This window comes from Schistocerca cancellata, chromosome 2 (genome assembly GCF_023864275.1).
Source record: "Schistocerca cancellata isolate TAMUIC-IGC-003103 chromosome 2, iqSchCanc2.1, whole genome shotgun sequence".
NCBI classification, from domain to species: Eukaryota; Metazoa; Arthropoda; class Insecta; order Orthoptera; family Acrididae; genus Schistocerca; species Schistocerca cancellata.
In genome coordinates, this window is record NC_064627.1 from 134067974 (window position 1) to 134083331 (window position 15358).

The 15358-nt window shown below is 44.7% G+C and overlaps 1 protein-coding gene across 1 annotated transcript in view; it reads right to left on the reverse strand.

Annotated features, from left to right (window-relative positions):
- Positions 1 to 15358, reverse strand: part of LOC126151783 (allergen Cr-PI-like) — a 79712-nt gene that overhangs the window by 16701 nt on the left and 47653 nt on the right. The window contains exons 6-7 of the mRNA XM_049915965.1: positions 2906 to 3213; positions 2668 to 2823 (exon numbers count right to left, since the gene is read on the reverse strand). Of these exons, the coding sequence (XP_049771922.1) occupies positions 2668 to 2823; positions 2906 to 3213 (464 nt within the window). The remainder of the gene's footprint in view (positions 1 to 2667; positions 2824 to 2905; positions 3214 to 15358) is intronic.

Sequence of the window (15358 nt, forward strand, 5' to 3'; positions counted from 1 at the left end):
CCCATGCCCGCATCTCGTGGTCGTGCGGTAGCGTTCTCGCTTCCCACGCCCGGGTTCCCGGGTTCGATTCCCGGCGGGGTCAGGGATTTTCTCTGCCTCGTGATGGCTGGGTGTCGTGTGCTGTCCTTAGGTTAGTTAGGTTTAAGTAGTTCTAAGTTCTAGGGGACTTATGACCACAGCAGTTGAGTCCCATAGTGCTCAGAGCCATTTGAACCATTTTTTTTTAACATCCCATAAAAACAATCTTTCGTCCGAGATATCTCCCTTGAGCATAGGGTTTAGAAATCTCGTGTCATAGCTGTTGTTTCTCTTCTGTAAAGAAAGAACTTCAATTTCTTATAAAATAGTGGACAAACTCTGGAGGATGGTTACTGACCTCTTATGCTGGACAACATGAAAGAAAGCAAGCTACACGCAGAGAACACGAGGCAAAAATTAGCTGCCCGTGGAATGCGATCCAGGAGGTGTTAGATGCCTATTCATCTGCACAGTTTTCAAAATACACTGACGGCAATAAAAATTGTAACACCAAAAAATAATTAACGTAGAGTAATGAAATTTCGGGAATAAATTTTTCTGGGTAACATATTTAAGTGATTAACACTGAAAGATCACCGGTTAATGTAAGCGTGAGATAAACCATTGCAAATGCGAAATGCTCGCACATTAATAACCGGTATAACCGACTGACGTTGAATGTAAAGGTGCAAATGTGCACGGATTTTCTAGTACAGGTGTCGGACTTCCGTTTGTGGGATGGGGTTCCATTCCTGTTGCACTTGATCGGTCAATGGCTCAAATGGCTCTGAGCACTATGGGACTTAACATCTATGGTCATCAGTCCCCTAGAACTTAGAACTGCTTAAACCTAACTAACCTAAGGACATCACACACATCCATGCCCGAGGTAGGATTCGAACCTGCGACCGTAGCAGTCGCGCGGTTCCGGACTGAGCGGATCGGTCAATACGGGAACGGTTAACGCAGGTTGAGAATGACGCTGGAGTTGTCGTCCTATGATATCCCATATCAGACAGATCTGGTGATCGAGCAGCCAAAAGCAACATATCGACACTGTGTAGAGCATGTTGGGTTACAACAGCGGCATGCGGACGAGCGCTCTCCTATTGGAAAACAGTCCCTGTAATGCTGTTCATGAACGAAAGCACAACAGGTCGAATCACCAGACAGGCGTACAATTTTGCCGTCAGGGTTCGTGGTGTAACCAGGAGTGTGCTCCTGCTGCTATAAGAAATTTCAACCCAGACCGTAACTTCAGTTGTAGATCCAGTGTGTCTACATCGTAGACAGGTTGGCTGCAGATCCTCAACTAGCCTACTTCTAACCAACACACAGCCATAAGTGGCACCGAGGCAGAAGCAGCTTTGATCAGAAAACACAACAGACCTCCACCCTGCCTTCCGATGAGCTCTCGCTTGACACCATTGAAGTCGCAGATTGCGATGGTTTGGGGTCAGTGAAATGCACGCTACAAGGCGTGAGCCTCGGACCTGTCAGTGAAGTAATCGATTTGTAACAGGCAATTGTGTCATTGTGGTGCCAATTATTGCTCATATTGCTGCTGCAGATGCAGTATGTTGCGTCAGAGCCATATGCCAGTGCCATGTGGCCGTCTGGACTCCGATCTTCTGACGTCTGTACATTCTCGTGATAAGCGCTGACAGCAATCGTGTACATTGGCCACATTTCTGCCAAGTCTTTTTGCAGTATCACAGAAGGAACGGACAGCTTCTCGTAGCCCAGTTACACGACCTCGTCCAATATCAATGAGAAATTGTTAATGGAGACCTTCGTCACTTGAAAGGCATTCTTGACTAACATCAGCTCATCACGTCTGATCTCAAAAGGTCACTAACGCTCATGACCACCCCAGCGTGCATTTAAAGCAAACCTGATTTGCGTCCTCATATTAGCGTTACTAGCGCCACTCTTAGCGACTGGTGCGAAATTTGGGTAGACATCATCATTCAGCATTTTGATTTGCAGCTCGTTGTGTTGGCCGTGTTTGCAGTTAAAATTGTTGGATGTGAGGTCCGCCAGTTATGCAAAACACCGTTTTTTCTCAGTACCCGAACATGTTTCGGCACCACTGTGCCATCATCAGTGGGTTTTACGTTTTTATTTACTCTGCAATGTGAACATTTTTCTTGAATGATTATAAAATTATGGGCGTCTTTAGTTCAAACAATAGATGCACATAATTTTATAATCATTCAAGAAAAATGTTCACATTGCAGAGTAAATAAAAACGTAAACCCACTGATGATGGCACACTGGTGCCGAAACATGTTTGGGTACTGAGAAAAAACGGTGTTTTGCATAACTGGCGGGCCTCACATCCAACAATCATCATTCAGGTGTGCAAACACGCCTACCAACCTTCGTTTATGTCACAAAACTCCTTCCTGGTGCTGTGATTTTATTTACATCACTGTATTATTTTGTGTCGCGCTACTAATTAATGCGATGTGTTCACCATATGCAGGAGTGTGAATTATGTAACTTATTTTCGTCACTATCCTATTATAGCTATTAATGTTTATTGTTCATATCTCGTTAAGAAGCTTCATAGCGCCACAAAACTGGAAGTAATCTATGTAACATACTGATTTATGTAGCTCGCAGCTGCTGCTGCTGGGTACTTACGTCCAGGTAAATTGACATGGCGACGCCGTCGCGAATTCTCCTCTCCCAGTCCATGAGGTCTTCCATGGACAACACGTCAGTACTTCTCGGCTTGAGGCCCTCCGGGCGGGCTGGGAACGCGTGTCCACTTTGGTGCCTGATCTCCGGATCGTAACCCTGTAAGAAGAACCATACCCATCTGATTCACCACTCTGGAGGAACTGTTACGTATTTACTTCATGCAGGACTTGTTAATCACCTCAACGGGCTCCCAAAGTTCGACCGGCCACACGGGTGGCATGCCACGGGAGTATCTCTCCATGTCGTAGCGAGCCAGAAGGTTCCGGATCAGGATGTAGAAGAGCTGGCCCCGGAACTGCAGCATGGGCTGGCAGCTCGCTGTGGTGCTCACCCAGAAGGGGAACTTGTATCCGAAGAACGCCCAGTAAGCAGCGAGCCCAACATCTTCCCGGAAGTATGACAGTACGGATTCCGTGTCTCGCGCCTCCATCCAGCCCGTGTAGTTGGCTTCGATGATGTACGGGGCATCCTCTTTAGTATCTAGGCCTGTGTGCATGAGGCAGATCCTAAATTAAGAAGTGTTTATAATTTCATTTAGCAATATTCTTTGTCACGATAGGTACACAAGTAAGGTACTGGATGCAGAGAAAATGAAAACGGAATGTATCAGCAAACCTTAGAATTTTTTTGACATTGTGAGATGCTGGCTGAGCTGTTTAGCATACACCTGAGATGCTACAGATCCCTATCAGGGATGGAAAGGTCCCCATATGATCATTTCAAAAGAAACGAGGCTGCACAACGGATAACGTCTCATTAAGTGAAAATTGATAGTGATGGGGCAATGAAAGATGAAAATTTGGACATCGAACCTCACACAAACTTATTAATAATGTTATCCATCAAATTATGAAAGGAAACTAATGGTCACTATAACAATCTAGTTTACTGCAAAAAAAAAAAAAAAAAAAAAAAAGAAAAAGAAAAAAAAAAAAGAAAACTGTCCACTGAATCAAAGACACTACCATTTAACAATTGGAGAAGGCATAGCAAATGCCAACTATAACCTTGTCGCAGAAGGGTCGCTGCAAAAAACGACAGTAAGAAACTGTGTTATGAATATGGCCAATGACAGTGAAAAAGGCAAGTGATTTAAAGAAAGGCCCTACAAAAAAATGAAGAAACATCGGTAATTGCACGATGGTTGCAGTTAGCTAGCTGTGAATATTATATATGCAGAATGAAACCATGATTCAGATTAAGTGACCTCACCTTGGGCAATGGAAGAAATGAAAGCCCATGCTTCCCATTCTTAAGTTGTGCAAGAGCAGAAGACGGCAGTAGTAGTAGCTGAAAATTCTAAGTTCAGATCTACAGCTCTAAGACCTAGTGCTCTGCCTAAAGCTGTGAAACCAGTGTCCTCTGCAGCAACCCCGAAGCATGAGTGTCCCATCTCTACGAAACTTAGCTGGTTCTGACATCATCAGAATCTCGCCGGCTAAGTTCAACAGACTTTGTGAGTTATAAAGATAATTTAATAAACAAGTTTAACAAATTTCTACTCTTGTGGATTTTGCTGGGGTTAACCAATAAGTTATACACTGGCCCGATGTAAGAGAGGGCCTGATGCCCCTAATCTGATCACGTTAAGTAAATAAATAAATAACCGATCAAGCGGTCGTCGATATTGCGCGTGACGTCAAAATGACGTCATGTTTGCGGTAACTGTTGCGACTGTTGACGCGCATCCGTTCGCCGACACCGAACTGGATAGCGCAGTGGTTAGCACACATGACTAGGATGCGGGAGCACGACGGTTCAAATACGCGTCCCGACACCCTGATTTGGATTTTCCGTGATTTCCCTAAAAATGCCGGGCTGGTTCCTCCGAAAGGACACGGCCGCTATCCTTCTCCATAATTCCCTAAGCCGTGTTTGTGCTCCGTCTCTAATGACCATACCGAGCGAGGTGGCGCAGTGGTTAGCACACTGGACTCGCATTCGGGAGGACGACGGTTCAATCCCGTCTCCGGCCATCCTGATTTAGGTTTTCTGTGATTTCCCTAAATCGTTTCAGGCAAATGCCGAGATGGTTCCTTTGAAAGGGCACGGCCGATTTCCTTCCACATCCTTCCGTAACCCGAGCTTGCGCTCCGTCTCTAATGACCTCGTTGTCGACAGGACGTTAAACACTAATCACCACCACCACCACCTAATGATCATGTTGTCGACGGCACATCAGACACTAATCTCCTCCTCCTTTCTTCGCTGCTAGGCAAGGGAAGCCACGCTGACAGTTGAAAGACGTGCGTTATTTCGCAGTCTTTTCATACTTTTATAATATTGAAAGGTGGCTACACTGAGCCACAGCGCCAATGATCGCGCCAGAGAGTATTATTCCGCCGCCTCCACTGGCAGTGATTATTGAGAAGTAGCGGCAGGCAGTTCTTGCCGAGACGTTGTTGTGGACAGTTCTTGTTCAGATGTAGTGGAGAGTGCTTGTCATGAAGTCGGAGTGGAGAGTTGTTGAGATGTGGTAGTAGTGAGTGTTTGTTCCATGTTTTATACAGATGTTTGATGGGAGAGATAGCAGATGTTATTCTAATGGAGATATTGTAATGATCAGAGTGCATTTCGTCAATATACACTCCTGGAAATGGAAAAAAGAACACATTGACACCGGTGTGTCAGACCCACCATACTTGCTCCGGACACTGCGAGAGGGCTGTACAAGCAATGATCACACGCACGGCACAGCGGACACACCAGGAACCGCGGTGTTGGCCGTCGAATGCCGCTAGCTGCGCAGCATTTGTGCACCGCCGCCGTCAGTGTCAGCCAGTTTGCCGTGGCATACGGAGCTCCATCGCAGTCTTTAACACTGGTAGCATGCCGCGACAGCGTGGACGTGAACCGTATGTGCAGTTGACGGACTTTGAGCGAGGGCGTATAGTGGGCATGCGGGAGGCCGGGTGGACGTACCGCCGAATTGCTCAACACGTGGGGCGTGAGGTCTCCACAGTACATCGATGTTGTCGCCAGTTGTCGGCGGAAGGTGCACGTGCCCGTCGACCTGGGACCGGATCGCAGCGACGCACGGATGCACGCCAAGACCGTAGGATCCTACGCAGTGCCGTAGGGGACCGCACCGCCACTTCCCAGCAAATTAGGGACACTGTTGCTCCTGGGGTATCGGCGAGGACCATTCGCAACCGTCTCCATGAAGCTGGGCTACGGTCCCGCACACCGTTAGGCCGTCTTCCGCTCACGCCACAACATCGTGCAGCCCGCCTCCAGTGGTGTCGCGACAGGCGTGAATGGAGGGACGAATGGAGACGTGTCGTCTTCAGCGATGAGAGTCGCTTCTGCCTTGGTGCCAATGATGGTCGTATGCGTGTTTGGTGCCGTGCAGGTGAGCGCCACAATCAGGACTGCATACGACCGAGGCACACAGGGCCAACACCCGGCATCATGGTGTGGGGAGCGATCTCCTACACTGGCCGTACACCACTGGTGATCGTCGAGGGGACACTGAATAGTGCACGGTACATCCAAACCGTCATCGAACCCATCGTTCTACCATTCCTAGACCGGCAAGGGAACTTGCTGTTCCAACAGGACAATGCACGTCCGCATGTATCCCGTGCCATCCAACGTGCTCTAGAAGGTGTAAGTCAACTACCCTGGCCAGCAAGATCTCCGGATCTGTCCCCCATTGAGCATGTTTGGGACTGGATGAAGCGTCGTCTCACGCGGTCTGCACGTCCAGCACGAACGCTGGTCCAACTGAGGCGCCAGGTGGAAATGGCATGGCAAGCCGTTCCACAGGACTACATCCAGCATCTCTACGATCGTCTCCATGGGAGAATAGCAGCTTGCATTGCTGCGAAAGGTGGATATACACTGTACTAGTGCCGACATTGTGCATGCTCTGTTGCCTGTGTCTATGTGCCTGTGGTTCTGTCAGTGTGATCATGTGATGTATCTGACCCCAGGAATGTGTCAATAAAGTTTCCCCTTCCTGGGACAATGAATTCACGGTGTTCTTATTTCAATTTCCAGGAGTGTATATGAAGGTAACAAAACACTATTTTTTTATTATTTCTGTGTCTTAAATAATACGTCATTACAGGTTCAGTCAACAAAGCATCTGGCTTGTGTTCTTTTATTAGAGTGTAATTCTGGTTTTCTTGCGCAATTATAGTATTTCTAATTTTTTTAATTACTTCAATATAAATGGTACTTGAAATTTCTTGTCTTATTGGAGAAGAACCGTGCCAGATGTGTACATTGAGTCACACTTCCACACAGAACAGCTACACTTGTGTTTGTTGTTTCGTAGGTTTATAGTTGCTGGGGACTTAATTAATTAATTGTGTTAACGGAAGTTTTCTTTGATTCTTTGTTGTTATTCCATGCAGTCAGATTGCGTACAAATACTAGTCAGGGCCATCCGTTTACGAGACTGCGTAATCGGACATACAGCGACAGAAAATTAAAAAGCATTTGCATTGCATTCATATTGTTTTTAATTAAGCCCCCATGCAATATTTTATCCCGTGATTGTATCATTATCATTTGATTATCTGGCCATCTCTCTGATATGTGAAACAGGATGGGGACAAGGTATTTATTTTCTCAAAAATAGCAGTCACTCTCAAGTAGCCATAATGGAGTCCTTTCCCCGCCGAGACCGTTCAGTTGACTGTGTGGCTTGTTTGTCGGGGCCGAAGAATCCCCCTTACTTACACTGATAAGCCAAAACATTATGACCACTGCGACCTCGACACTGGATGACGCTCGGTGACGTTGCGTGGGAGTTACGCGATAGCAACAGTATGTAAGCGGAGCACACACGTACAAGAGGTCACCATAGCGAAGATACGGGCTGCATATGGGAAAATCCATTCAGATAAGCGACTTAGAAAAAAGAGCAGATTATTAACACACACAACCTCTGAACGAATATGTCGAAAACGGCGAAGCTGATCGAATGTTCATTGCTACTGTTTTGAGGATCTACCGAAAAAAGTAGGAAAGTGAAACTACCACTAGGCGATACGTGGTTGGACGTCCGCGGCTCTTTACAAAACGTGGGATTCGGAGGCTTGTCTGCTCTGTAAAGTTGGACAGATGGTGATCTGTGACATCTCTGCTTAAAGAGCACAATTCTGGTGCATACACAAGTCTTTCGGAGCACACCGTTCATCATAGGAGCTCCACAGCAGACCACCCTACGTGTTCACATTTCGACCCAACGAAATCGTCAGTTACGATTGCAATGGGCAAGGGGCCATCCAGACCCGACCATCCATCAATGGAAAGATGTCGGCGCTTCGGGTGAATTACATTTGTGCGACACTAGGTCGACAGTCGTCTCGACAAACGCCGTCATCGAGGTGAACGGCGGCTCGACACTTGCAGCGCGCCACGGATTCTGCAGTATTATGCTATGGGAGGCATTCTCATGCGCTTGTATGACACCTACGGTGGCAACTGAAGACATGCAGACAACTGCGAACCACCTGCTTCCCTAAATGCTTGATTTCTTCCCCGATAGCGTTGTCATCTTTCAGCAGCACGAGGTGTGGCTAGAAAAAAAATCGGACTAGTACTGGTGAAACAATAAAACGAATGCAATAAGGCTGAAAGTCGCGTGGCCTGTCATGTGACTCTCGCTCCGCCTACTGTTCGAGTTTCATCTGCCTCCTGCACTCAGTCTGCCCGTGGCGTCTGTTTTAAGTAGTTGACGTTTTGTCTGTGCGTCGGAAAATGTTGAGTGTACAGAAATAACAGCGTGTCAACATCAAATTTTGTTTCAAACTAGGAAAATCTGCAAGTGAAACGTTTGTAATGTTACAACAAGTGTACGGCGATGATTGTTTATCGCGAACACAAGTGTTTGGGTGGTTTAAACGATTTAAAGATGGCCGCGAAGACACCAGTGATGACACTCGCACTGGCAGACCATTGTCAGCAAAAACTGATGCAAACATTGAAAAAATCGGTAAACTTGTTCGACAAGATCGCCGTTTAACAATCAGAGCAGTGTCTGAGTTAACAGGAGTTGACAAGGAAAGTGTTAGGCAGATTCTTCATGAAAGTTTCAACATGAACAAAGTGTGTTCAAAAATGGTTCCAAAGTGTCTCACAATTGAACAGAAGGAGCGCCGAAGAATGATTTGTTCTGACATCCTGGAAAACATTGAAAGTGATCCCACCTTCTTACAAAATGTTATTACTTGCGATGAATCGTGGTTTTTTACTTACGATCCCGAAACTAAACGCCAATCGATGCATTAGAAAACTCCTGGTTCTCCACGACAAAAAAAGCACGAATGTCAAAATCGGAATTCAAGGCAATGATGATTGTTTTTTTTTTTGACATCAAAGGGATTGTGCACATTGATTGGGTACCAGAGGGACAAACAGTGAATCAGCATTACTACATTAGCGTCCTGGCTACCCTACGTGAGCGAGTACGGAGAAAACGGAACGATTTGTGGAGAAAAAAGTCATGGATCCTTCACCAAGACAATGCCCCAGCTCACAGTGCGTTGTCAGTGAAGACTTTTTTGGCAAAACACAACGTTCCCATCTTAGATCATCCACCCTACTCACCTGATTTGGTCCCCTGTGACTTTTTTCTTTTCCCTAAAGTCAAGTCAGCTTTGAAAGGAACTAGATTTGAGACTGTTGAAGCAGTAATAGAAAAAGCGACGGAAGTAATGTATGGACTTACCGAAAATGATCTGCAGCATTGCTATGAACACTGGAAAATTCGTATGGAGCGGTGTAGAGACCGAGGAGGAGAGTACATTGAAGGAGATAACATGAAATTATAAATAAATGTTTTTTCCAGCATCAGTCCGGTTTTTTTCTAGTCGCACCTCGTATAAGTCTCCTGTCTCGGACCCATAATCATGCTACTGTGATTTGAGGAGTATTATGGTGAACTCACGTCGATGTCTCGGCGACCAAATTCACCTGATGTAAGTGCTATGTAACCAATCTGGGTTGTTATCGAGCGCCGCCGACGCGTACACAAATCAGCGGCCCGTTACTTGCGCGAATTACATGACCTGTGTGTAGATGTCTAATGCCACAGACCCAGCAACAAACTGTCGATCCCTCATACGCAGAATCAGTTACGTATTTCGTTCAAAAGACGGACAAACAAGCTACCAAGCAAGTGGTCATAATGGTTTGGCTCATCACCGTATTCTTCCAGGTTGAAATATTGGCTCTCCTGCATATTTGCTGATGCAGAGAGACTCTTCTCTCTACATTTGGCGAATCACGAGCCATTTTGCTGCATTCGGGCTACATGTCAGAAAAGCATGTAGTTCATGCGGCAATTTGGCACCGCCTCGTTGGCCAGAATGGCGAGCGCCAGTTTCTGTCGCCATAAACTCAGGTCTCCATTATGAACAAGGGAGAGAAGCCGACTTTGGTTGGTGAGTAAGCATGTGTTCCTAGTGAACACAAATTTACACCAATTCGTGATGCGTGTATTAAGTCAGGAATCCCGTAAACATGAAAGCTTCAGCGCACTTTCTTGTTCGCCTATCTATTCTTACCTCAATTTTGTTTTATCCATTTGTGCGTGAAATTCATTGAATTTTTATCTGTGTTGGACACAGTACCCGAGTTTCTCTCTGTTAGTCAGGTCTCACGAACACGGAGACATTTGATAACCACGTTGAGTAAATTCATCCGCTTTCCACGCATTTGTTTAGCCTTCAGCGAGTCTTATATGGAATACAGTGTGTCGCGAGTGAACCGCACATTTTTGGAACTGTCAGTTTTAGTAACACATGATGTTGTTGCTTTGTTGCTGATCCTAAAACCACGCGGAACACTTGATAATCGCGTTAAGTAAATTCATCCGCTTTTCAATAATTTTTTTCCCCTTCTGTGAATCTTGTATACGATTCAATATTTCCCGAGTGAAATGAATATTTTTAGATCCATCAGTCTTTGTGAGACATGTTGTTGGTTTGTTCCTGGCCATAGGACCAAGTGGCTCGCGATTAGCTGGAGTATTGCCTAACAGAACAGTAATTATACGTGGCTGAGGCATCTATCATGTGCACTGCAGTAAGCTACAGCTCGTGTGATGAATGCTCCAGTCATTTACCTAACCTGCTGTTGGGATCCTCCTTAACTATTTTTCCTCTCCTATAGCGAATTATTTCACGGTGGCTACATGTTAATCCTCTCCCATTTCTTTGCAACCACTAACGTAATTCTGTAGTATTAACGGTCAGGCTCCGTCATTCTCTCCTTTTTCCCACTCGACTCACTAAAGAGAGAATTGACTACTGAAATAAGTGATCATACACATATAATGTTAAATTATGGTAGGATAATCATGTCGTGGTTGTAATCAATACTGAGATATGCTGCAATAAACTAATATTGGAAATTCCTTCTTTTAATAACATACAACCCATAACAAGCCGTTGATGAAACGTATTAAATTGAAAAGGTGTGAAGGTGTGATAGCCTCCGTAAGGGGAACAAATAAATTCATAACATTAACATGTGGTTTTCGTACGGTCGTCACGGATCACGCTTTAGCTTTGTGCTGTTGTTGCTAAATTAAATTGCAGATAGTATTCAACACATCCCCCCCCCCCTTGAACCATGGACCATGCCGTTGGTGGGGAGGCTTGCGCGCCTCAGCGATACAGATAGCCGTACCGTAGGTGCAACCACAACGGAGGGGTATCTGTTGAGAGGCCAGACAAACGTGTGGTTCCTGAAGAGGGGCAGCAGCCTTTTCAGTAGTTGCAAGGGCAACAGTCTGGATGATTGACTGATCTGGCCTTGTAACAATAACCAAAACGGCCTTGCTGTGCTGGTACTGCGAACGGCTGAAAGCAAGGGGAAACTACGGCCGTAATTTTTCCCGAGGGCATGCAGCTTTACTGTATGGTTAAATGATGATGGCGTCCTCTTGGGTAAAATATTCCGGAGATAATATAGTCCCCCATTTGGATCTCCGGGCGGGGACTACTCAAGTGGATGTCGGTATCAGGAGAAAGAAAACTGGCGTTCTACGGATCGGAGCGTGGAATGTCAGATCCCTTAATCGGGCAGGTAGGTTAGAAAATTTAAAAAGGGAAATCGATAGGTTAAAGTTAGATATAGTGGGAATTAGTGAAGTTCGGTGGCAGGAGGAACAAGACTTCTGGTCAGGTGACTACAGGGTTATAAACACAAAGTCAAAGAGGGGTAATGCAGGAGTAGGTTTAATAATGAATAGGAAAATAGGAATGCGGGTAAGCTACTACAAACAGCATAGTGAACGCATTATTGTGGCCAAGACAGATACGAAGCCCACGCCTACTACAGTAGTACAAGTTTATATGCCAACTAGCTCTGCAGATGACGAAGAAATTGAAGAAATGTATGATGAAATAAAAGAAATTATTCAGATAGTGAAGGGAGACGAAAATTTAATAGTCATGGGTGACTGGAATTCGAGTGTAGGAAAAGGGAGAGAAGGAAACGTAGTAGGTGAATATGGATTGGGGCTAAGAAATGAAAGAGGAAGCCGCCTGGTAGAATTTTGCACAGAGCACAACTTAATCATAGCTAACACTTGGTTTAAGAATCATGATAGAAGGTTGTATACATGGAAGAACCCTGGAGATACTAAAAGGTATCAGATAGATTATATAATGGTAAGACAGATATTTAGGAACCAGGTTTTAAATTGTAAGACATTTCCAGAGGCAGATGTGGACTCTGACGACAATCTATTGGTTATGATCTGTAGATTAAAACTGAAGAAACTGCAAAAAGGTGGGAATTTAAGGAGATGGGACCTGGATAAACTGAAAGAACCAGAGGTTGTACAGAGTTTCAGGGAGAGCATAAGGGAACAATTGACAGGAATGGGGGAAACAAATACAGTAGAAGAAGAATGGGTAGCTTTGAGGGATGAAGTAGTGAAGGCAGCAGAGGATCAAGTAGGTAAAAAGACGAGGGCTAGTAGAAATCCTTGGGTAACAGAAGAAATATTGAATTTAATTGATGAAAGGAGAAAATATAAAAATGCAGTAAATGAAGCAGGCAAAAAGGAATACAAACGTCTCAAAAATGAGATCGACAGGAAGTGCAAAATCGCTAAGCAGGAATGGCTAGAGGACCAATGTAAGGATGTAGAGGCTTATCTCATTAGGGGTAAGATAGATACTGCCTACAGAAAAATTAAAGAGACCTTTGGAGATAAGAGGACCACTTGTATGAACATCAAGAGCTCAGATGAAAACCCAGTTCTAAGCAAAGAAGGGAAAGCAAAAAGGTGGAAGGAGTATATAGAGGTCTATACAAGGGCGATGTACTTGAGGACAATATTATGGAAATGGAAGAGGATGTAGATGAAGATGAAATGGGAGATACGATACTGCGTGAAGAGTTTGACAGAGCACTGAAGGACCGGAGCCGAAACAAGGCCCCCGGAGTAGACAACATTCCATTGGAATTACTGACGGCCTTGGAAGAGCCAGTCCTGACTAAACTCTACCATCTGGGGAGCAAGATGTATGAAACAGACGAAATACGCTCAGACTTCAAGAAGAATATAATAATTCCAATCCCAAGGAAAGCAGGTGTTGACAGATGTGAAAATTACCGAACAATCAGTTTAATAAGCCACAGCTGCAAAATACTAACACGAATTCTTTACAGACGAGTGGGAAAACTAGTAGAAGCCGACCACGGGGAAGATCAGTTTGGATTCCGTAGAAATACTGGAACACGTGAGGCAATACTGACCTTACGACTTATCTTAGAAGAAAGATTAAGGAAAGGCAAACCTACATTTCTAGCATTTGTAGACTTAGAGAAAGCTTTTGACAATGTTGACTGGAATACTCTCTTGCAAATTCTAAAGGTGTCACGGGTAAAATACAGGGAGCGAAAGGCTATTTACAATTTGTACAGAAACCAGATGGCAGTTATAAAAGTCGAGGGACATGAAAGGGAAGCAGTAGTTGGGAAGGGAGCAAGACAGGGTTGTAGCCTCTCCCCGATGTTATTCAATCTGTATATTGAGCAAGCAGTAAAGGAAACAAAAGAAAAATTCGGAGTAGGTATTAAAATCCATGGAGAAGAAATAAAAACTTTGAGGTTCGCCGATGACATTTTAATTCTGTCAGAGACAGCAAAGGACTTGGAAGAGCAGTTGAATGGAATGGATGGTGTCTTGAAGGGAGGATATAAGATGAACATCAACAAAAGCAAAACGAGGATAATGGAATGTAGACGAATTAAGTCGGGTGATTCTGAGGGAATTAGATTAGGAAATGATATACTTAAAGTAGTAAAAGAGTTTTGCTATTTGGGGAGCAAAATAACTGATGATGGTCAAAGTAGAGAGGATATAAAATGTATACTGTCAATGGCAAGGAAAGCGTTCCTGAAGAAGAGAAATTTGTTAACATCGAGTATAGATTTAAGTGTCAGGAAGTCATTTCTGAAAGTATTTGTATGGAGTGTAGCCCTGTATGGAAGTGACACATGGACGGTAAATAGTTTGGACAAGAAGAGAATAGAAGCTTCCGAAATGTGGTGCTACAGAAGAATGCTGAAGATTAGATGGGTAGATCACATAACTAATGAGGAAGTATTGAATAGGATTGGGGAGAAGAGAAGTTTGTGGCACAACTTGACCAGAAGAAGGGATCGGTTGGTAGGACATGTTCTGAGGCATCAAGGGATCACGAATTTAGTATTGGAGGGCAGCGTGGAGGGTAAAAATCGTAGGGGGAGACCAAGAGATGGATACACTAAGCAGATTCAGAAGGATGTAGGTTGCAGTAGGTACTGGGAGATGAAGAAGCTTGCACAGGATAGAGTAGCACGGAGAGCTGCATCAAACCAGTCTCAGGACTGAAGACCACAACAACAACAACATTCAACACATCGCTCTTAACGGAACAAAATCGACAGATGTAAAGGTAATTTCTTCATTACGCCACGGAGGTGTGATAGGTGCGTTACTATTTATAATATATACAAATGATCTAGTAGAGAACGTCTGATGCTCTTTAAGGCTGTTCGCAAAAGATGCGGTTATCTATAACAAAGTAGCAACTCCAGAAGACAGTAATGATTTGCAAAATGACCTACAAAGAACTGATGAATGGTGCAAGCTTTGTCAGTTGATGCTGAACGTAAATAAATACAACATACTGCGCCTATAAAGGAAAAGAAATCCAATATTCTACAGCTACGCTACTGATAACAAATCGCTGGAAACATTATCTATCGTAAAATATCTAGGAGTAACTATCCAGAGCGACTTTAAGGGGAATGAACACATGAAACAAATAGTGGGAAAAGCAAATGCCAGACTATGATTCATAGGAAAAATCTTATGGACATCTAACTCGTCCACGAAGGAAGTGGCGCATAAGGCTCTTGTTGGCCCGGTTATTGAGTATTTTTGATCTATCTGGGATCCCTACCAGCTATGAGTGATAAGAGTGCTACGGAGACGCTCAACAAACTCCACTGGCAGACGTTACAACGCGTTGTGCATTACGGAGAGGTTTACCATTGAAATTTCGAGACAACACTCGCCAGGAAGAGCCGGACAACATATATCCCCCCCCCGCCCCCCCCCCCCGGTCCCCACATCCGTCGCCCGTAACGACCGCGGTGAAAATTCGAGGAA